Source organism: Budorcas taxicolor, chromosome 4 (genome assembly GCF_023091745.1).
Source record: "Budorcas taxicolor isolate Tak-1 chromosome 4, Takin1.1, whole genome shotgun sequence".
NCBI classification, from domain to species: Eukaryota; Metazoa; Chordata; class Mammalia; order Artiodactyla; family Bovidae; genus Budorcas; species Budorcas taxicolor.
The window spans coordinates 88,817,360-88,838,991 of record NC_068913.1 but is presented as its reverse complement, the minus strand read 5'-3'; the positions used below and the strand labels follow the sequence as shown (position 1 = coordinate 88,838,991).

Genomic DNA, 21,632 nt, shown 5'->3' with positions numbered 1-21,632 from the left:
TCCATTCTCAAGCATCTTTATTCCTTTTTGATCCTTGGAGCTTGTGAGGAGTGATACCTACCTTATCACCAAATATGAGTAAAATAATCCAAATCCAGTTTCTTGGGCAAATTCCCTGTAGAACAGTAGAAAGAGACCTCAGACCTATTTGAAGTCAATTGCAGAAAACTTGGAAACATTTTTGACTTTCCACGATGGTGTTTAAGTCAGTGCTACAAAATATCTGATGCTTTGATGCTTAAGTTATGAACAGAAACTTTTATGTAGGCAAAGATTGTTGGGTAAATATTACATTATTTTAATCTTAAAATGCCAAAATTATGAGAATGTTAATTTATCTATAGTTTGACTGTTTTGTAAAGTAAGTTCAGCATAAAACAGCTTAAGAATTACATATAATTCTTTAAGACTCACCTTTACCTCTGTAATTGAACCCTTATTTAATGTTTCTATTTTAAAGTTAGCAATAGAATTATGAATTATAGAATTATAATTCATAATTATAGAATTATAGCATAGAATTATGTCATTTTTAATTATAATAATAACTCAATTTCTGTAATAGAATTAATGTTAATTTGGTGAAGACATCATTTGGAAAAACAGTCACTAGTTTGAAAATAAAGCAAAACTACTTGAAAAAGGAGTTTATAACTTTCCTATATGACACCAATAGTCAGACAACATAAAGGAAAAAGATTCCTTAGAATCACAAAGTAAGAAATACAGTTGACTCTTGAATAGCATGAATTTGAACTGTATGGGTCCACTTACATGTGGATATTTTTCAATAGTAAATCCTATGGTGTTTCGCAGTCGGTGGTTGGTTGGCTCCACAGATGGAGCGGAACTAGATACAAAGGCCAACCATAATTATATGGGGATTAACCCTCATGCTGTTCAAGGATCAACTGTACTGTGAGATGAGTTCAGTAAGCAATGTGTAAGACCTATGTGGAAGTTGAAAAAATTTAAGTCTTTACCAAGAAATATTGGAATAGATTTTAATTAATGGAGACTTTTCTTTTTCTTGAATCAAATATAATTTGAAAATGTCTATATTCTTTTTGTTCTAACAGATATCTTGTGAAGCTCTAATGAAACTATTGTTTTATTAGCACAGTTCAAGAGATAGATTTTTAGGACCAAAACTTTAAAACCAAACTCAACCTTATATAATAATAAATATATTTGATTTCTAAACCGAATAATATTGGGATAAAAAGAAAAGTGAAACTGCCATTTTAATATTACTAGTGAATTTCAGACAACTTGAAGATTTAAACAGTGGAAATGTGTGAAAGAAACATAGGTTAAATTTTATATAATTTCTAAGAAAATTTTTAAGTAGGATTTAATGTCAAAAACTATAAATCAGATCAACAGAATTGGCTACCTAATATTTTTAAACTGTGCATTTTAAAAAGCCATACATGAGTTAAGCAGAAAATAACCAAGTATGAAAATATTTGCCATATGTATGTCTATCATACAAACAGTTTTTAAAAATTGCCAGTTGATAGAAAGCCTAAGAGAGAAACAGACGATGGTAATAAAAAGGCAAGCAAGAAATGCAAGTGACCAGTAAAAAGACAGTGCTTGACCCCAGAAGTAATTTAAAGTGTACTTTATAGAGCCCTGTTCAGTTCTGTATGACTTGGTTTATTGTTTACATTTGAGTTTATATGTTGGTCTCCCCTACTAGTCTGAGTTCATTTAATACGAGATCTATCATCTTGTTTGTTTTTTTTTTGGAATGCCCGCTACCTTTCCCAATTCCAGTCACATAGTCAGATAGATGAAAAGATGAAAAGGTAGTTGATGGATGAAATAATTTTGAGATTACATATATTTTTAATTCATTACTGCTGGTTATAGATGAAGAATATCGATTGAGACTGCTTTCAAGTTCTTAGCTTCTGTATCACAGTGCATTATGTATTCACAATGAATACAGATTTTGAGTTAAGGGATTTGAGTACTTTTTGACATAACTGTTTTACTGCTCATGGTTTTCAACATACTTTAAAACAAATACACTATTACCTTTTGAGAATTCTTTCAGATCACAACATAAATCTACTTCTCTAGCTACTTTAAGAGACCATGGGAGGTATCTAGCTGTTGAGAATGCAGAGCAAGAGTGGAAAGAGACATATACTACAGAATATAATAATAAAATTATTTATGTCTATCATCTTCTATTGGAATGTATTTTTTAAGAGGTTAGACTTTGATTACTGACACTAGAATATGTCTGGCACACAAGAAGTACTCAGTAAGTTTTTTGAATGAAGGAAAGGCCCTGATTCTGTTTCTAAAATTGATTTATTTTAACTGGAGGATAATTACTTTGCAGTATTGTGATAGTTTTTGCCATACATCAACACCTGATTCAGTTTTGTGTCCCCTCTTTTTTAATACATCGTGCATGGTTTTATATCACGTTGATAACTGTCATAGGTAGCAACAAAAATTTTCATTGATGACACATAACTTACATAATCTTTCCCCTAATATTAGATATTTAGGTTGCTTGCTTTTGTTATTTATGTATAATGCCATGGGAGAATACATTCCTGCTTATACTTTTTTTTTTTTAATTACACATGGTTATCTTGTTAGAATAAATTCCTAGAAATAGCCTTACTGGGTGAATAGACTGAACATATTTTTTTGGCTCCTGATACAAATTTCCAGCATATTTATTTATTAGCAAATACATAAGAATGTCAGTTATTTCAGTTTGTATATGACTTACCCAGTTTTCATGGCCGCAAAACCCTGCAGTCCTCATAAAGGTACTTTGTAGATATTTTATTCATTTGAAGATTTACATTGGAAGTCTGAGTCCTCATAAATAATACATTCATAGAAGAAGGAAAAGGCAATGCATTTTGAGTCAAAGCAAATTGACAGCAAGGGTAGTATATTCTTTCATCGCATAATACAGAGAAAATAGTAAGACGATAATAACTGGTATTAATTCCTGAAAGTGTTTAAACATGCCAATTAAGTAGAAAGCAAGGAAGTATCATGGTGAATATTGAAAATAGGCCTATTATCTTTTTCCTTTCTTCCATGCTGCCTTTTTTTGGGTGGAAAGGGAGGGAGACTTTGTATTTTTTAATTAACTCATTATAGAATTCATAAGCATTTTTAAACTGTATGTAACTTTTTAACTTTTTTCAGTGGAGAAATTATCAAGTTTATCAAGTTTGATAACAAATTATCAAATTATAGTTTGCTTATATCCTGGAATGTTGGAATTTATGAGAACTATCATTGCAGTATTTTTATTTATGCACTCTTTTAAAATTGCATTTTTGTTGTTGCTGAATGCTTCTAAAAATTTAGATGTCTGGCTGGTACAGTTAGGATCTTCTGATACCTCTGTGCCTTGGATTCTCCCTTCCTGAAAGTGTGTTATTTAAGCTTTCCTCACTTCACAGGAGTTGACCATTAGCATTCCATACCCTGGACTAAGAGCTCCTATACCTTGTTTGTAGGGAGATGTACCCTTATGGATTGCCTCCAGGCCTATGGTATTCATCTATTTCTTGTCTATTGGCGTTACTGATTTTGAGACTGGATATCCTGGATTCCCTTCCAAGTTATATATTATCAGTGATTTCCCATTCAATTTTAGCTCTTTGTTTTCTAATTACTGTCTCTACTTGCAATATATTGATTAGATTTCTTATTTGACTTCTCTAAGGTGCTTTTTTACCTTATCACCATTCCTAGCATAGTGTTAGTTCTCTATTTTTACACAAGTCTAGTAATTGAGAAGTAACATGACCATGGGATTGTGAAAAATAATAAACTATTCATACTTAAAGAATATGGTTACTATTGAACACTTTCAGTTCAGGTCAGTCGCTCAGTCCTGTCCGACTCTGCAACCCCATGGACTACAGCATGCCAAGCTTCCCTATCCATCACCAACTCCCAAAGCTCGCTCAAACTTATGTCCATTGAGTTGGTGATGCCTCACTGAACACTTTACGTCACCAAATAGGACGCCAGAAGTTGACAAAAATATAAAAAGTGTCAAAATTTCAGTCTTGGTGGGAAATCTGAATATGCTGCTGTATAAGGGATACCAGAGCTCATCAAGGATAAAATAAATTTAAATAGCACAGTAGCAACCTTGACCTTGTATCCCTATATATCACACTCTACCCACAATGCAGAATAATTTTCAAGTACTTATGGAAAAGTTAGACACACAGATAAATATTTTATAATATGAAGCTGGTTTTAATTGTTTCAAAAGATTACTGTCATACAAATTTTATTCTCTAATATGATACATAAACATAGAACTTAAAAAGGTGAACTTCGTTTAGAAATTTAGTTTTCCAAGTTTGACCACATGATACTCGTTAAAGAAAGGGGTGTCATGGGAATCAACTCTGGAGTTACTATTCAGACTGTATTAAGGCCTAAGACCCCTCACTCTAAACTGAAAATCATTCTGTCCTTCCTTATTTTGATTCTGAATCTATTTTCATTTTTATTCCTGTTTTAGCTCTACTTTATCTCAGACCTTCTCAGTTCTATGAAATGGCAAAAAGATTCTTTGCTAATCCCTTTCTACAAATCTAAGATAGAAATTAAGTTGTTTTCCTTCCTAAATGGATCTCCTCTTTCCCTCTGAAGTATTACATTAATTTCAAAAGAACAAACTAACATTTTGATGCTAGTTTCTTTAGTCATTGAAACAGCCTCTGCTTTTACTGAACATATATCACTGTATTAAAAATTAAAATTGCATGATAGGAGAAGACGTCATGAGTATTCAATTTTGGTATATGTTTCTTGGGTTTTTTTTCATTTCTCTATTTCAGCTTTCTGAAGAAGCTTTATAAAGTACTTTAGACAGTGCCACTACTTGCTTTTTTTTAAATAAGAGATTGGTGTTTTTATTTAGTGATTTATTTTTAATAGGAATCTTTATTTCATTGAATTTCTCTTTCTTTCGTCTCTGACGTCTTTCTTCCTCTTACTTTACCCAATGGCATTTTCTTCATGCTGTGCTAAATCTCATCTCTCATCTCTCAGAACTACGAGAAACATTTATAAGATTTTTTTAATATCAAATGTATGCCAGTTAAGTTTGTAAATAGACTAGAATGAGTTGGTATGTGGTAATGATGAGATGCTGTTAATTAAAAGATAAACCAAGAAAACATGTTAATTTTGTTATGATGATTTGAAAAGTCATAGACAAATTTACTCTATTCTTTAGAGAGTGTACTAGGAAATCAGTGGCAAAACACTCCTATACTTTATAATGCTTATTTCTTTCCTTTTGACATGAGCTTAAAAAAAAGCATATAAAGTAAATGACAAGATAATTGCCTCCACTTTAAAAAATATAAATAAAATGTCTAGTAAAGACTTTACAAGAGGAGCTGGGGTGAAATTTTCAGCATGAAAAAATGGTTTCTGAGACACTGCCTCTTATACTCACTCACTCAGACCCCTAGAAATGTTCCCCAGCCATCCATAAAAATGGTATTGTAATTTATATTTAAGTTAATAAAATAGATAACAATAGCTATATCTACAATGCTTTGCTTTTTTATGGAAGTATAGTTGATTTATAATGTTCTGTTAGTTTCAGGTGTACAACAGTGACTCAGTTACATATATATTTTTAATGCTTACTTTCACCTAGATTCTTACGTTTTATAGTCTAATGTGCTATTTTTTTGACTAGCTGAATAATTATTACAAGCTGTAAAGTTTATTGTTATTTTCTTTCTTGACTGCCATCTGTCAGAATCAAAAGAGAGGATAAAAATCTCACTGAGCCACGAAAGATCCTGTATTGCCTGATGTGCCTTCTAAGGAGACACATCTATATGGAAGACAAAGCTTAATGCTGCATTTTAAAGAGACTCTTGGCTACTTCATTGCAGGTGGGGAACACAAGGAGACTTCACCACTACTCATCCGCGGCCTGTGGTCAAAGTAAAACTCTTCACAGAAAGCACTGGCGTCCTGGCTCTTGAAGATAAAGAACTGGGAAGGGTGAGTTATGGTCAGCGCCACGTGCCCCAGGCAGCACGATTCTAACTTCTCTTGATTTAGACTTGAAGTATAGTATAGATTTAGCATGCAGTGTGTGAACTACATTAGTAATTTATTTGTAATTTCCTATGAGCCCAGCTTATATCTCGGATTTACTAAACGTAATTGCTGTGATTAGACTGTGTTGTGATAGGTCTTGGGTGTGTAAGGGGAACACATAACGTCATAGTCACTGACTGAGCCATTCCCGTCACACGTACTTCACTGGCCAGCAACGGAGTGGTGTGGACCGACTCATCCTTCTTGGTGAAAGGTAACCCTGATTTAAATGTTTCTGTCCATGGACTAAAAGCATCCTCTTTATCTCTGAAGTCATCTGTTCCTTATATTGTGATTAGACTGATTACAAAATATCTCTATCTCAAGTGCATTTCTCTCTTATACCTATTTTTCTCTGTGCGAAGATTTTTGTCATACACCTTTTAACACAGAATTATTTTCCCCCCCCATGGCCACCTCCTCATACCTAGAATATGAGTGCTGAGTCACCTTAGTCGTGTCTGACTCTTTGCGACCTATGGATTGTAGCCTGCCAGACTTCTGTGTCCATGCAATTTTCCAGGCAAAGGTACTGGAGTAGATTGTCATTTCCCCCTCCAGGGGATCTTCACAGCCGCCTCTAATTCCTGGCTCTTTCACCTATACTCAGCATCTTCTGACTGTAAAAGCACTCACGTTAACATGTTGTGATCTCAGCGCCTCTCTGTGGGAAAGATTTTCTGCACTTTGTTTCTGAAGTAGATGTGTTCCAATGAGTTGTCTATAAAGTTATGTTCTGTAATGTGGCTCTGTTTCACTCAGACCTGAGAGCTGCTTTCATAGGTATTTTCCAGATGATAATACCTCGAGAAAATATTATCCAGAGGATAATAGCTCGAGAAATCTCTCTTAGGGATTTCTCGTGATGGTGGATTGCTGCTGTGATGCTCCATGTTGAAGGACACTAGGATTAGTGTGTATACTGGATTTTTTCCCCTTAAAGTTAGGATTGCTATTGATTTCAAATCTTCCTCCTTGTCTGTCTACACCTTTGAAGTTTCTTTTCATTTCTAGAGATTTTGTGAATCTCTACCCACAGTCCAGAAATTGTGAGTCTGCACTTACATTCTGTATTTCCTCTTCTGTTTACCTGTTGCTACTATTTCTTAATTACCTAAGAGAGCTAAACCATAATGTTCATTTATTCGTGTGCTTGTATATTTGTGCATTTATTCATGCAACAAAGGTGTACAGGTGGCATAATCTGAGAGAAGAGCCCTGGAGTTTTCATATAGTATGATGGATTTGTGAGTCCAAATTTTTCATTTAAACTATGGTTGCATTCATTTTACCTTATTCCCTTACTGTGTTTTTCATTGTCTAATAGCAGCAGCCGTTTAAGTCTAATGCTATAATGTAACTTGAGGTATAGTTAATTTATTCTTCAGCTCTCCATATATATATATATATATATATATATATAAAAATATATATATATAAATTGCATATACATATCCCAAAGAAAGGCAGTGCCAAAGAATGTTCAAACTACCACACAATTGCAGTCATCTCACACGCTAGCAAAGTAATGCTCAAAATTCTCCAAGCCAAACAAACACATGAAAAGATGCTTAACATCACTCATTATCAGAGAAATGCAAATCAAAACCACAATGAGGTACCATTCACACCAGTCAGAATGGCTGCGATCCAAAAGTCTACAAGCAATAAATGCTGGACAGGGTGTGGTGAAAAGGGAACCCTCTTACACTGTTGGTGGGAATGCAAACTAGTACAGCCACTATAGAGACCAGTGTGGAGATTCCTTCAGTTCAGTTCAGTCACTCAGTCGTGTCCGACTCTTTGCGACCCCATGAGTCGCAGCACGCCAGGCCTCCCTGTCCATCACCAACTCCCAGAGTTCACTCAGACTCACGTCCATCGAGTCAGTGATGCCATCCAGCCATCTCATCCTGGGTTGTCCCCTTCTCCTCCTGCCCCCAATCTCTCCCAGCATCAGAGTCTTTTCCAATGAGTCAACTCTTCGCATGAGGTGGCCAAAGTACTGGAGCTTCAGCTTTAGCATCATTCCTTCCAAAGAAATCCCAGGGTTGATCTCCTTCAGAATGGACTGGTTAGATCTCCTTGCAGTCCAAGGGACCCTCAAGGGTCTTTTCCAACACCACAGTTCAAACTCATCAATTCTTCAGTGCTCAGCCTTCTTCACAGTCCAACTCTCACATCCATACATGACCACAGGAAAAACCATAGCCTTGACTAGATGGACCTTAGTCGGCAAAGTAATGTCTCTGCTTTTGAACGCCTTAAAAAACTGGAAATAGAACTGCCTTATGACCCAGCAATCCCACTGCTGGGCATACACACTGAGGAAACCAGAATTAAAAGAGACATGTGTACCCCAATGTTCATTGCAGCACTGTTTATAATAGCCAGGACATGGAAGCAACCTAGATGTCCATCAGCAGATGAATGGATAAGAAAGCCGTGGTACATATACACAATGGAGTATTACTCAGCCATTAAAAAGCGTACATTTGAATCAGTTCTAATGAGATGGATGAAACTGGAGCCGATTATACAGAGTGAAGTAAGCCAGAAAGAAAAACACCAATACAGTATACTAACGCATATATATGGAATTTAGAAAGATGGTAATGATAACCCTGTATGTGAGACAGCAAAAGAGACACAGATGTATAGAACAGTCTTTTGGACTCTGTGGGAGAGGGTGAGGGTGGGATGATATGGGAGAACGGCATTGAAACACGTAAAATATCATATGTGAAACAAATTGCCAGTCCATGTTTGATGCATGATACAGGATGCTCGGGGCTGGTGCACTGGGATGACCCAGAGGGATGGGATGGGGAGGGAGGTGAGTGGAGGGTTCAGGATGGGGAACACATGTATACTCGTGGCGGATTCAAGTCAATGTATGGCAAAACCAATACAATAATGTAAAGTAAAATAAATCAATTAATTAAATGTTTAGAAGTATGTAAAAAAAAAATTCTCCAAGCCAGCCTTCAACAGTATGTGAACTGTGAACTTCCAGATGTTAACCTGGATTTTAAAAAGGCAAAGGAACCAGAGATTAAATTGCCAACATCTGTTGGATCATCGAAAAAGCAAGAGAGTTTGAGAAAAACATCTGCTTCTGATTTATTGACTAAGCCAAAGGCTTTGACTGTGTGGTCACAACAAACTGTGGAAAATTTTTAAAGAGATGGGAATACTAGACCATCTGACCTGCCTCCTGAGAAATCTATGCAGGTCAAGAAGCAACAGTCAGAACTAGACGTGTAACAACAGCCTGGTTCCCAATCAGGAAAGGAGTACCCCAAGGCTGTATATTGTCACCCTTCTTATTTAACTTATATGCAGAGTACGTTATATGAAATGCTGAGCTGGATGAAGGACAAGCTGGAATCAAAATTGCCTGGAGAAATAGCAATAACCTCAGATACGCATGGGACACCACCCTTATGGCAGAAAGTGAACAGGAACTAAAGGGTCTCTTGATGAAAGTGAAAGAGGAGAGTGAAAATGCTGGCTTAAAACTCAACATTCAGAAAATTAAGATCAGCTTTCGGCTTTCGGCTTGGAGGAGGCAAAGGTGCAACTTTCTTCGGTCGTCCCGAATCCGGGTTCATCCGACACCAGCCGCCTCCACCATGCCGCCTAAGTTTGACCCCAACGAGATCAAAGTCGTGTACTTGAGGTGTACCGGTGGGGAAGTCGGTACCACGTCTTCCCTGGCCCCCAAGATCGGCCCTCTGGGTCTGTCTCCAAAAAAGGTCGGTGATGACATTGCCAAGGCAACTGGTGATTGGAAGGGTCTGAGGATTACAGTGAAACTGACCATTCAGAACAGACAAGCCCAGATTGAGGTGGTACCTTCTGCTTCTGCCCTGATCATCAAAGCCCTCAAGGAACCACCAAGGGACAGAAAGAAGCAGAAAAACATTAAGCACAGTGGAAACATCACTTTTGATGATATCGTCAACATTGCTTGGCAGATGCGGCATCGGTCTCTAGCTAGAGAGCTTTCTGGAACCATTAAAGAGATCCTGGGGACCGCCCAGTCTGTGGGCTACAATGTTGATGGCCGCCACCCTCATGACATCATAGATGATATCAACAGTGGCGCAGTGGAGTGCCCCGCTAGTTAAGAACTGCAAAGGAAAAAGAAAAATAAAGGATCATTTGACAACCGAAAAAAAAAAAAAAGGAAGAAAACTAAGATCATTGCTTCTGGGCCCATTACTTCATAGCAAATAGATGGGGAAACAATGGAAACAGTGAAAGACTTTATTTTGGGGGGGCTCCAAAATCACTGCAGATGGTGACTGCAGCCATGAAATTAAAAGACACTTGCTCCTTGGAAGAAAACCTGTGACCAACCTAGACAGCATATTAAAAAGCAGAGACATTACTTTGCCAACAAAAGTCTGTCTAGCCAAAGCTATGGTTTTTCCTGTAGTCATTTATGGATGTGAGAGTTGGACTGTAAAGAAAGCTGAGCGCTGAAGAATTGATGCTTTTGAACTGTGGTGTTCAGGAAGTCTCTCGAGAATCCCTTTGACTGCCAGGAGATCCAACCAGTCAGTCCTAAAGAAATCAGTCCTGAATTTTCATTGGAAGAACAGATGCTGAAGCTGAAACTCCAATCCTGTGACCACCTGATGTGAAGAACTGACTCATTTGAAAAGACATTGTTGCTGCGAAAGATTGAGGTCAGGAGGAGAAGGGGATGACAGAGGATGAGCTGGTTGGACGGCATCACCGACTCAATGGACATGGGTTTGAGTAGGCTCTGGGAGTTGGTAATGGACTGGGAGGCCTGGCGTGCTGCAGTCCATGGGGTCACAAAGAGTCAGACATGATTGAACGAGCGACTGAACTGAACTGATGCAACTTCTAAATAATGTGCACGAATGGTATATTTTCCAGTTGTTTGTATATCTGAGAAAGGCCTTTGTACTCCTGTGTTCCCATCATACACGGAAGACAGTTTTTCTATCTGTATAAGAGTTTCTCAGCCTCAGCACTATTGATGTTCTGAGGAAGATAATTATTTGCTGTTGGGAGCACTCCTGTGCATTTTATGATATTTCAGTAGCATTCCTGACCTCCAGTCAATATATGCCAGTAGTCTCACCCCCTCTTAAGTAAAGTCGATAAGAAATGTCTCCAGACATTGCCAAGTGTCCCCTGGGAGCAGACCTGCTTGCAAGCCATTGATCTATACTAATGACCTCAGTAGGCTCCATGATTATAAATGTGTTCATGGGTTAATGACATCCCATTTTTAAATTGTCTTCCTTGGAGCTTTAGATTTGTATATCTAGCTTGCATACTTGGTATTTCTAGTGTATTAACTGATATCACACACTAAATATTTTTGAAATAAGAACTTTTGATGAGCAACCCCATCCAGTCTTCCATAGAGGTTGTTGTCAAGGCAGTGACCTCAGTTTGCCCTTTTTTTCTTTTTCTTTTTCTAATATCTAGTCTATTTACAAGTTCTGCCAGCTTTTTCCTAAATTTATACTGAGTTGGTTCACACTTCAACATTTTCTCTACCCTGATTCAAGACAGTTTCTCACTAGTAGTAGTCCACTTACTGCTTCCTCATCTGTCATCCTGTCCCGTCTGATTCAGCTTTCACACCTCAGCCACTGTTATCTATGTAAAATTCAACATAGAAGCACATCATTCTGTTTTTAAAACCTTACATTGTTTCCTCATCTATTTGGAAGGAAAAACTCAGACTCTTCATCGTAGTATGCGTATGCCCAGGAAAGGTTCTCAAAGTGGGACCCTGTACCAGCAACATGAGCAACACCTGGAAGATGGTTGGCCATCTTCTCAGGCCCAAATCTCTCTCTGCTGGATCAGAAATTTGGTGGGTAGGATGCCACAGTCTCTTTTAACAAGGCCTCATCATTGGACAACCAACATTGAAGAACTCCACTCCACCTGAACAGGTCTCTCTAAATTTATCTCCTATTACGCCCACCTTGTTTGCTATGATTCTTCCTTCACGCTTGGCTTTCTTTCCTCAAACATGATCAGATTTTAAATTTTGGGTCAGGACTTCCCTGGTGGTCCAGTGGTTAAGAATCCACCTGCCAATCTAGATGCTTGTATTTATTTTGACTGTTTCATTGCATCTATTGGGCTTACCTGATGACTCAGACAGTAAAGAATCTGCCTGTGATGCAGGAGACCTGGGTTTGATCCCTGGGTCAGGAAGATCCTCTGGAGAAGGGAATGGCAATCCACTCTAGTGTTCTTGCCTGGAGAATCCCATGTACAGAGGAGTCTGGCAGGCTGCAGAACCTGGGGTCGTAAAGAGTCAGACACGACTGAGCGACTCACAACAATTGCGTCTATAAGATTCTCCACTACAGTGAATAGATATAGTGAAAGTGGACATTCTAGTCTTATTCTTGATCTTAGGGAAGAAACATTCAGTCTTTGAATATTAAATATAGCATTATTGGGACTTCCCTGGTGGTCCAGTGGTTTAAAAGTCTGCCTGCCAATCCAGGGGACATGGGTTTTATCCCTGATCCGGGAGGATTCCACATGCCATGGCCAGCTAAGCCCATGCGCCACAGCTGTTGAAGCCTGCATGCTCTAGAGCCCGTGTTCTGCAGCAAGAGAAGCAGCTGCAATAAGCCTGCATGCAGCAACGAAGACCCAGTGCAGCCAAAAGTATATTTATTAATTAATTAATTTTTAAAAACACGCACTCACACACAATCAGAAGAAAACGGTGGTCATCTCTGCATGGTAGAGCTGTTGGTAATGTTTTCTGTATATTAATCTACTTTTACATGTGGGGTCCCAAGAGTTGCACACAGCTTAACAACTGAACCACTACCACCACACTTAGAAACAGCTTAAAAAGTTTAATTTGAAGAAAAAGGCCTTACATCATCTGAAGTCTGTAGTCTAAAATGATATAATTCTGTATCTGGGGATCTTGGCTGAGTGAAGTTTTCAAATTAAAATTTAGTGTGGTATTTGAAAGATGAGTAAACAGCCCTTAAAATAGATTGATACCACAAGGTGATACCATTAAATGGCTGTAATATAAGAAACTGACAATAAGAAATGCTGACAAGGACGCAGATCAACACACTTAAACTTACAACGTATTGTATGACTTGTTCTAAAAGAGGCAGTACTGTAGAAACAGGCAATAGATGAACTGACCAGGGATTGACCCAAGGGGGAAGTGGTTGCCTGTAAATGGTGTTCAGGGATCTTTCAAGGTGAAGGAGTATTTATGTGTGGCACTGGACATTGGGTATATGGATGTATGCATTTGCCTGAACACATGGAACTGTACATTACAGCAGATGAGTCAAGATGGAGGAGTAAGAGAATGTGGATATTTGAACACGTCAAAAATACACCTCCATGTCTAACAGTTCTCACTGAAAACTAACTGGAAACTGGCAGAAAGACTCCTGCACAGCCAAGGCTGTAGAAAAGATACAAATATCCCGTATGAAGAGAAGAAAAGCAGTCCTCTTGAGCCTTGTGACCCTGCACAGGAACTTAGAGAAGAAGTGAGAATACAGTTGGACCCCTGCCCTAGGGAATGTGCAGTGAGAGCCACAGATTACACACTTTAGTCCTGGGGGCCTAAACAGGGGAGACGATGCCCCTTGGCTGCTGGAGAACTGCTGGGACAAAAGTGTAGGAACCCTACACTCAGCTTGTGAGCAGCAGGAGTGCACTGGCTTCTCCCCCATGTCAGAGTGGAGGGAAGTCTGTCCCAGAGGCTGCCAGCTTTCCCAGGACACTGGACCTGAGGCAGCCACGACTGCAGAGGCTACCAAGTTCTGGCCTGGGCCATTGTTGAGCATTTACGTAAGCAGCCTAGATCTCTGTGGCCCCCAGTCCACCACCACTCACCACCCTGTACGTTCTGAAAGTCCACGTGGGTGCCCCCACCCCGCAGTGGTGTTCCACCACAGGGCAAGGGTGGCGGAGGCTGGGAGGAGTGATCAGCTGTGAGCGACAAAGGGATTTGCACCCGAGGCTGTGTCTGAGCAGAGTGAGGGAAACAATTGTGGGTGCACACTCAGCGCAGCAGAGAAAGCTTGGGCCTCTGCCTGAAGCAGACAGGAGCATAGAGCCCCGCTGTGTGTCCCATTTGCTTCAGCACTGCCCACTGCGGGGCATGGGTTTCCAGTACAGAGAAAGGGAAAAAGCCATCCTTAAAGGGAATAGAGCCAGCTCAGGCTCACCCTCAGGGATTCTGCCGTAGCAACTTGGGATCAGACCTCTCTTCCCGTAGGCTGTCGAGGGTCACTGAGCAGAGGGGAGGACTGGCCGCACACCTGGCTCTACCCTGCCATCTCCAGTCCCACCCCCTACCAAGGCCATAGCTGCTGGCACACCCTGAGCAAAGACATGACTGGTGTTCACATCAAATCCAGCGCTCCTACCAAAGGCATTGGGCACATCTGCATAGGGACTCTCCCACGCAACAATACTCCTTCGGGACCACAGTAGGTAACTTTCACCTAAATTCATAGCGGCAGAGAAAATTAACCAAAAAGAGGTAGAAGGATTGCTGTCATTGAAACAGCAAAAGAAAACCTCTGAACAAATAATGAAATAAACACCTTGCCAGATAAAAATTCAAAGCACTGGTAATAAAAGTGTTAACTAAATTAGGGAAAAGGGTAGATACATTCAATGAAACTGTTAACAGGGAACTAGAAAATACAAAAAAAGATACAATCAGAAATGAATACAAGCGCTGAAGTTAAAAAAAAATCACACATGAAAGTATGAAGAGTGCACTAAGTGATACAGAAAAACACATAAGTCATCTGGAAGATAGAGTAATGGATATCACCCAGTCAGAACAGCAAAAAAAAAAAATTTTTTTTCTTTTTTTAATGAAAACAGTTTGAGATCTCTGGGATAACATTAAGCCTGCCAATACTTGCAGTATAGAGGTCCCAGAAAGGAAAGGAGGAAAGAAGTTCGAAAATTTATTTGAGGAAACTGTAGTTGTAAACTTTCCAAACTTGAGGAAGGAAATAAATATCCAGATATTGAAAGCAGAGCAGATTTCAAACTTGGTGACCTCAAACAGACCCACACTAAGCCATAATTAAAATGACAAAAGATAAAGAATTACAAATGCAGAAAGACAAAACCGTCAAATACACGGGAATCAGGGTCGGACACGACTGAAGCGACTTAGGAGCAGCAGCAGCACTACAAGGCTATCTTCTCTACAGAAGCTTTGCAAGCCAAAAGGGAGTGACGTGATATATTCAAAGTGCTGAAAGGAAAAAACCTGTAACCTAGGATATCTTCCTTGCAAGATTATCATTTAGAATAGAAAAGATAAAGAACTTCTCAGGCAAGTAAAAATTGAGAGTTCATTAGTACTAAACCTATTCTAATAAATATTAAAGGGTCTTTAAAAGATACTCAACATCACTCATTATCAAAGAAATGCAAATCAAAACCACAATGAGGTACCATTTCACGCCAGTCAGAATGGCTGTGATCCAAAAGTCTACAAGCAATAAATGCTGGAGAGGATGTGGAGAAAAGGGAACCTTCTTACACTGTTGGTGGGAATGCAAACTAGTACAGCCACTATGGAGAACAGTGTGGAGATTCCTTAAAAAAACTGGAAATAGAACTGCCTTATGACCCAGGAATCCCACTGCTGGGCATACGCACTGAGGAAACCAGAATTGAAAGAGACACGTGTACCCCAATGTTCATCGCAGCACTGTTTATAATAGCCAGGACATGGAAGCAACCTAGATGTCCATCAGCAGATGAATGGATAAGAAAGCCGTGGTACATATACACAATGGAGTATTACTCAGCCATTAAAAAGCATACATTTGAATTAGTTCTAATGAGATGGATGAAACTGGAACCGATTATACAGAGTGAAGTAAGCCAGAAAGAAAAACACCAATAGAGTATACTAATGCATATATATGGAATTTAGAAAGATGGTAATGATAACCCTGTATGTGAGACAGCAAGAGAGACACAGATGTATAGAACAGTCTTTTGGACTCTGTGGGAGAGGGAGAGGGTGGGATGATTTGGGAGAATGGCATTGGAACATGTATAATATCATATAAGAAACAAATCGCGAGTCTAGGTTCAGTACAGGATACAGGATGCTCGGGGCTGGTGCACTGGGATGACCCAGAGGGATGGTATGGGGAGGGAGGTGGGAAGGGGGTTCAGGATTGGGAACACGTGTACACCCGTGGCGGATTCATGTTGATGTATGTGTGTATGTATGTATGGCAAAACCAATACAATATTGTGAAGTAATTAACCTCCAATTAAAATAAATTTAAATTAAATAAATAAATAAAGGTTCTTTAAGATAGGAATCTATCAGTCAGTCACTCAGTTGTGTCTGACTCTCTGTGACCCCATGGTCTGCAGCACTCCAGGCTTCCCTGTTCATCACCCAACTCCCAGAGCTTGCTCAAACTCATGTCTAAAAGTCAGTGATGCCATCTAAGCATCTCATCCTCTGTCATCCCCTTCTCCTCCCACCTTCAGTCTTTCCCAGCATCAAGGTCTTTTCAAATAAGTCAGTTCTTCACATCACATGGCCAAAGGTTGGAGTTTCAGCTTCAGCATTAGTTCTTCCAATGGATGTTCAGGACTGATTTCCTTTAGAATGGATTGATTGGATCTCCTTGCAGTCCAAGGGATTCTCAAGAGTCTTCTCCAACACCACAGTTCAAAAGCATCAATTCTTCGGCACTCAGCTTTCTTTATGGTCCAACTCTCACATCCATACACAACTCCTGGAAAAGCCATAGCTTTGACTAGATGGACCTTTGTTGGCAGAGTAGAATCTCTGCTTTGTAATATGCTGTCTAGGTTGGTCATAGCTTTTCTTCCAAGGAGCAAGCATCTCTTAATTTCATGGCTGCAGTCACCATCTGCAGTGATTTTGAAACTCAAGAAAGTAAAGTCTGTCTCTGTTTCCATTGTTTTCCCATCCTTTGCCATGAAAGTGATGGGCCTGGATGTTATGATCTTAGTCTTTTGAATGTTGAGTTTTAAGCCAACTTTTTCACTCTCCTCATTCACTTTCATCAAGAGGCTCTTTAGTTCCTCTTCACTTTCTGCTATCAATAGGAGAAGGAAAATCCCACTAGGAAAGGCAAATAAATACTAAGGACTGAGGTTCAACCACTTACATTAAGCCAGTATGGAGATTAAAAGGCAAAAATTATAAAAGCAACTATAGCTATAATAAATTGTAAAGGGAGAAGTGTGAAAATTAAAATATGACATCAAAGCACCATGTGGAGGAGGGACGTAAAAAATGTGGCTCTTTTATAGTGTGTTTAAACTTAAATGACTCCTAGTTTAAAACAAGCAAATATGTGAACCTCATGTTGTTCACAAATTTAAAACCCACAGTAGATACACAAAAAGTAAGAAAAAAGAAACACAACCATACTATTAAGAAAAATCATCAAACCACAATGGAAGAAACAAGAAATGAACAGGTTACGAGATAAATATTTTTTTTAAATCATGACTTTATAGGTTCTCTGCAGCATCAATATAAATTTAATATTTTCTCTTTTATAATACATTACAGATTTGTTCCAGAAATATTGTACCAGTACCACAACCAACAAAAAACATACAAAGTAGTGGTCAGTATTTCTTGGCAGGTCTTTTTGTCCTTAGAATGTATCTCAATAAAGATGTATGTCTGATTACTTTATTTAAAATTGTGCCAAGTCGCTTCAATCATGTCTGACTCTTTGTGATCCTATGGACGGTAGCCCACCAGGCTCCGCCACCCATGGGATTCTCCAGGCAAGAATACTGGAGTGGGTTGCTGTGCTCTCTTCCAGGGGATCTTCCTGACCAGGGATCAAACCTCTGTCTCTTAAGTCTTCTGCCTTGGTAGGTAGGCTCTTTCCTCCTAGCGCCACCTGGGAGGCCCTGATTTAAAAGTAGCCAGTGCAATAGAAAGATTAAATGTCTTATTTATATTCTAAATGGTAAAAATCACTGAAAATATCTATAAATTCAGTCATTATGGAGATTTCCTTCCACAGATCTATCAGATAATAGTTCTCACCCGAACAACTCACTATTAGATCAGTTTTGCCATACTAAGTAAGGCTGACTTTTTATTAGGCATGATCTGGGAGGCATTTACTGTCTGGATCTCTGACCCCTTGTCTGTAAATTGAGCTAGGTGAAATACAAATACGGTTGCCATTTCTAGTTTTCCCTCTCTATCATTATATTGCTTTACTGGTTGCTGTGACTACTTACTATCATATATCCCATTTAATCCTCTTTGACGAAGAGAGTAACGGTCCATGTTTAGTTAAAGAATGATAATCAGAGGTTAAGGCCACTCAGCAATTGCAAGAATCTGGATTTGAACTTGAGCTTTCTGACTCCAAAGTCTGTTTCCTAAAATAATCATTAAATACTATTTGTGATAGGATGAGGAAATGTGACTATTTTAGAAATCACGGTGTCAGTATGGGCCAATTTAATTTCATGACATAAAGCAGGACTGAATATTATTTAAGCTAAGGCCGTTTCATGCATAGTCATTTTCTATCATTTTATACAGTGATTTGAAACATATTAGGGTACTTTCATTTTTGATGGTGCATCTCAACTTTACGTTCACACAGGGAATGGTTCAGGGAGTGTTTGAAAAGATTTAAGTTCTGGACTCCCAGTTTTAGTTGGTTTAGGATGAATCCAGAAAGGAGCATTTAAACACTTCTCAGGAGCTAGTTACCTGCATATATGGTTGATAAACATTGGCACAGAGAGTATCACTGATACTAATGTGCAGCCAGTGTTAAGAACTAGTAACTAATTAAAAAAATAAACAAACAAAAAACCCCACAAATTATTGTACCATATAGTTTTGTGAAATGATACCTGAAATTTAGATAGGGATTAGGCAGTTGAAGGTTATGTTCTTTGGCAAATGCTTGGCATGTAGATTTTGTTAGCAGATGACAGATGTGAATACCTATTTATGGAAACTAGGTGGCATAAGGAGATTTTTCATCCGAATTGGTGGCCAGCCTCCCACTGGGTGCTACCTGGAGGCAGAACAGGGTATTTTTCTTATTATGGGTACATGCAAGCAGGCAAATAGTGGACCAGTTAAGCATCCAAAAATATACGGTTTATCACAATCTATTGTCCCCTCAAACTTTAAAAACAAGGCTTAGATAACATAACCATGTAAAAATCTAAATAATCCCACAAGGCATCTATTTGTGAGCAGTGCAGTTTCCATAAAGTCTTTCAGGATGAATTATTGTTTTCTTTGGTACTGTTTAACTTATCAAATGGTGTTCTTGAGTCCAAAATGGATTTTTGAAGTTTCTACCCAGACAACTTTTTAGTTTTAGAAGTGTTGCTATGAACACGTTCTTTCTGACAGTTGTTAGAAAAAGAACCTATTATCTGTGCAAACACTGGGAGTTCATGGTCTCGGTACCCCATCACCAGTATACACAGGAGAGCACTGGTTCTTCTGCCTCCCTGAGGACAGAGAAGCATATAAATCAGAATCTGTTTTCTTTTTGATACAGTGGAGCTAGAACAATGTCCATTTTGCTTATTTGATTAAATGATATTTCAGTATTTGTACTTTTATTCAACATTCCTTGATATAGAGATGGTCATAACCTCACAATTCATAGTGACAGTCATTATGCATGTTTTACAAATGTAAATACTATATGGAAAGTTCAGATACATTTAAAATATTAAGATAAATTAGCTTTGCTCAATTGATTATTCCACTAAAATGAGCTATTATCTTTAAACCATCTTGTTACATCTTAATGTAGCAGGTACAGATTAGCTTATATATATGGTTTTTTCATCAACTTGTTTCTTACGTGGCTTTCTGATGTATTGAAGGAGATCCATCTGAAGAATTATCAGAATATGCGTGATTTCTGTTTAAGAGAGAAGCAATACAGTGTGTTCAAACATCTTTCCTTGGGGGATAATTACTGTTTCAGGAGCTCTAACTCGTTGGTCAGGCTAATTTTCTTTTTTGCCCCTCTTGTTTTCCTGGATTATATCCTGTTTAATTTTTCTCATTTATATAGTTCTCTCCAAGCTGAGTTCCCTCTGAGTTCTTCATTTATGTTAAAATGTTCAAGAGCTCAACATATTTTTAGCTAAATTCAGAATATTTAACTATACCCTATATATAGAACTGGTTAAGACCTATAGAGTTTAAATCATGCCTCTGCATGCCTGGGTTTATAGGCAGTCAGCATAGAACTTCTTATTGCAACATGCAAAGCAGTAGATCAGGAATAGACTACAGATGTTTTATTGACTAATTAACAATCCTAGTTTTCACAAATAATTATAAAATCTTAAAAATCAGTTTAGGTCTTCCCTTCACTCAAAGTTTATATTTGAGGATTAAACTTTCCAGCATTATACCAATTTGATTCATCTACATATGCATCAAAACAGCTTTAGAGAAACTGCTCATGAAATCATAATCATAGATATTTTACTATTTGAAAGCAAAATTTGATATCCAATTTTATTGAAATAGCTGATACTAGATGACAGCTATTTTAGCCAGCAAATTAGTATCATCTGCTGCAAAGTGGAATGGAAATTTGTTTGCATTTCAGAGATATCTAACTAACATCACCTTACAAAGTAAACTCTTATTTTTGTAGTTCTAATAAGAGGTACAGGGCTTGCTTGTTGGCTCAGCAGTGAAGAATCTGCCTGCAGTGCAGGAGATGTGAGTTTGATCCCTGGGTTGGGAAGATCCCCTGAAGAATAAAATGGCAACCCACTCCAATATTCTTGCTGGGAAATCCCACAAACAACAAGTCGTGTACCTTTTCTGTAGCCATTTGTCTCAAGACTTTGATGTCATGTCGCAGAAGCCATTCTGGTGACAGGAAAGGGACCACAGACAGGTGATGGGCCAGAGATCAGGCATATATGGTGCAAAGTCTTTCTAGATATTTTTCTTTGCAGCTTACATCTGGCTTGTTAATCACAATCTGTAAAGTGTTAAAGAAGACTTGATCCTCCTGAGTCAGACTTGGAAAGGAGACTGACAATGTGCATCACTGTTCCTTAGGGAGTCTCCCTCAGACCCTCTCTGAGGAGCTGGCCATCATCTTCACAGGAAAAAGAGGGGAAGGCATTTTCTTTCCTTCTCAGTGCTGAAAGAGCAAGTTATAGACAGACATGCTCCACAGTAGGTCCATGTGGGTGATTATAGTTGACATTTCAGTTTCCTCAGAAAAATAGAGGCTCCCTCGAACCTACTCAGGTTTCCCCTTAGCTTTCATATCACTTTCCATAAGTTTTCCTCAGTGAACGTTTTATGGGTGAAATGCACTAACTCCTTTTTTTTAACTACTTAGTCTTCCCTTAATCCTTTGCTAACTCATCCATCCTTACTATTAAACTAAAATCACCCCTTTAAATTGATT

General features: G+C 38.5%; 2 protein-coding genes across 2 annotated transcripts in view; both read left to right on the top strand.

Annotated features, from left to right (window-relative positions):
- CADPS2 (calcium dependent secretion activator 2) overlaps positions 1-21,632 on the top strand; it is a 562,792-nt gene that overhangs the window by 279,913 nt on the left and 261,247 nt on the right. The window contains exon 7 of the mRNA XM_052639068.1: positions 5,931-6,042. Coding sequence (XP_052495028.1) covers positions 5,931-6,042 — 112 coding nt within the window. The remainder of the gene's footprint in view (positions 1-5,930; positions 6,043-21,632) is intronic.
- LOC128046883 (60S ribosomal protein L12-like) lies at positions 9,725-10,281 on the top strand. The gene has a single exon (XM_052639071.1). It carries the CDS (start codon positions 9,777-9,779, stop codon positions 10,272-10,274), a length of 498 nt encoding a protein of 165 aa, XP_052495031.1. The 5' UTR covers positions 9,725-9,776; the 3' UTR covers positions 10,275-10,281.

Excerpts from the sequence above, each read along its gene's own strand:
- LOC128046883 (XM_052639071.1), top strand. The coding sequence starts at position 9,777 with ATGCCGCCTAAGTTTGACCCCAACGAGATCAAAGTCGTGTACTTGAGG.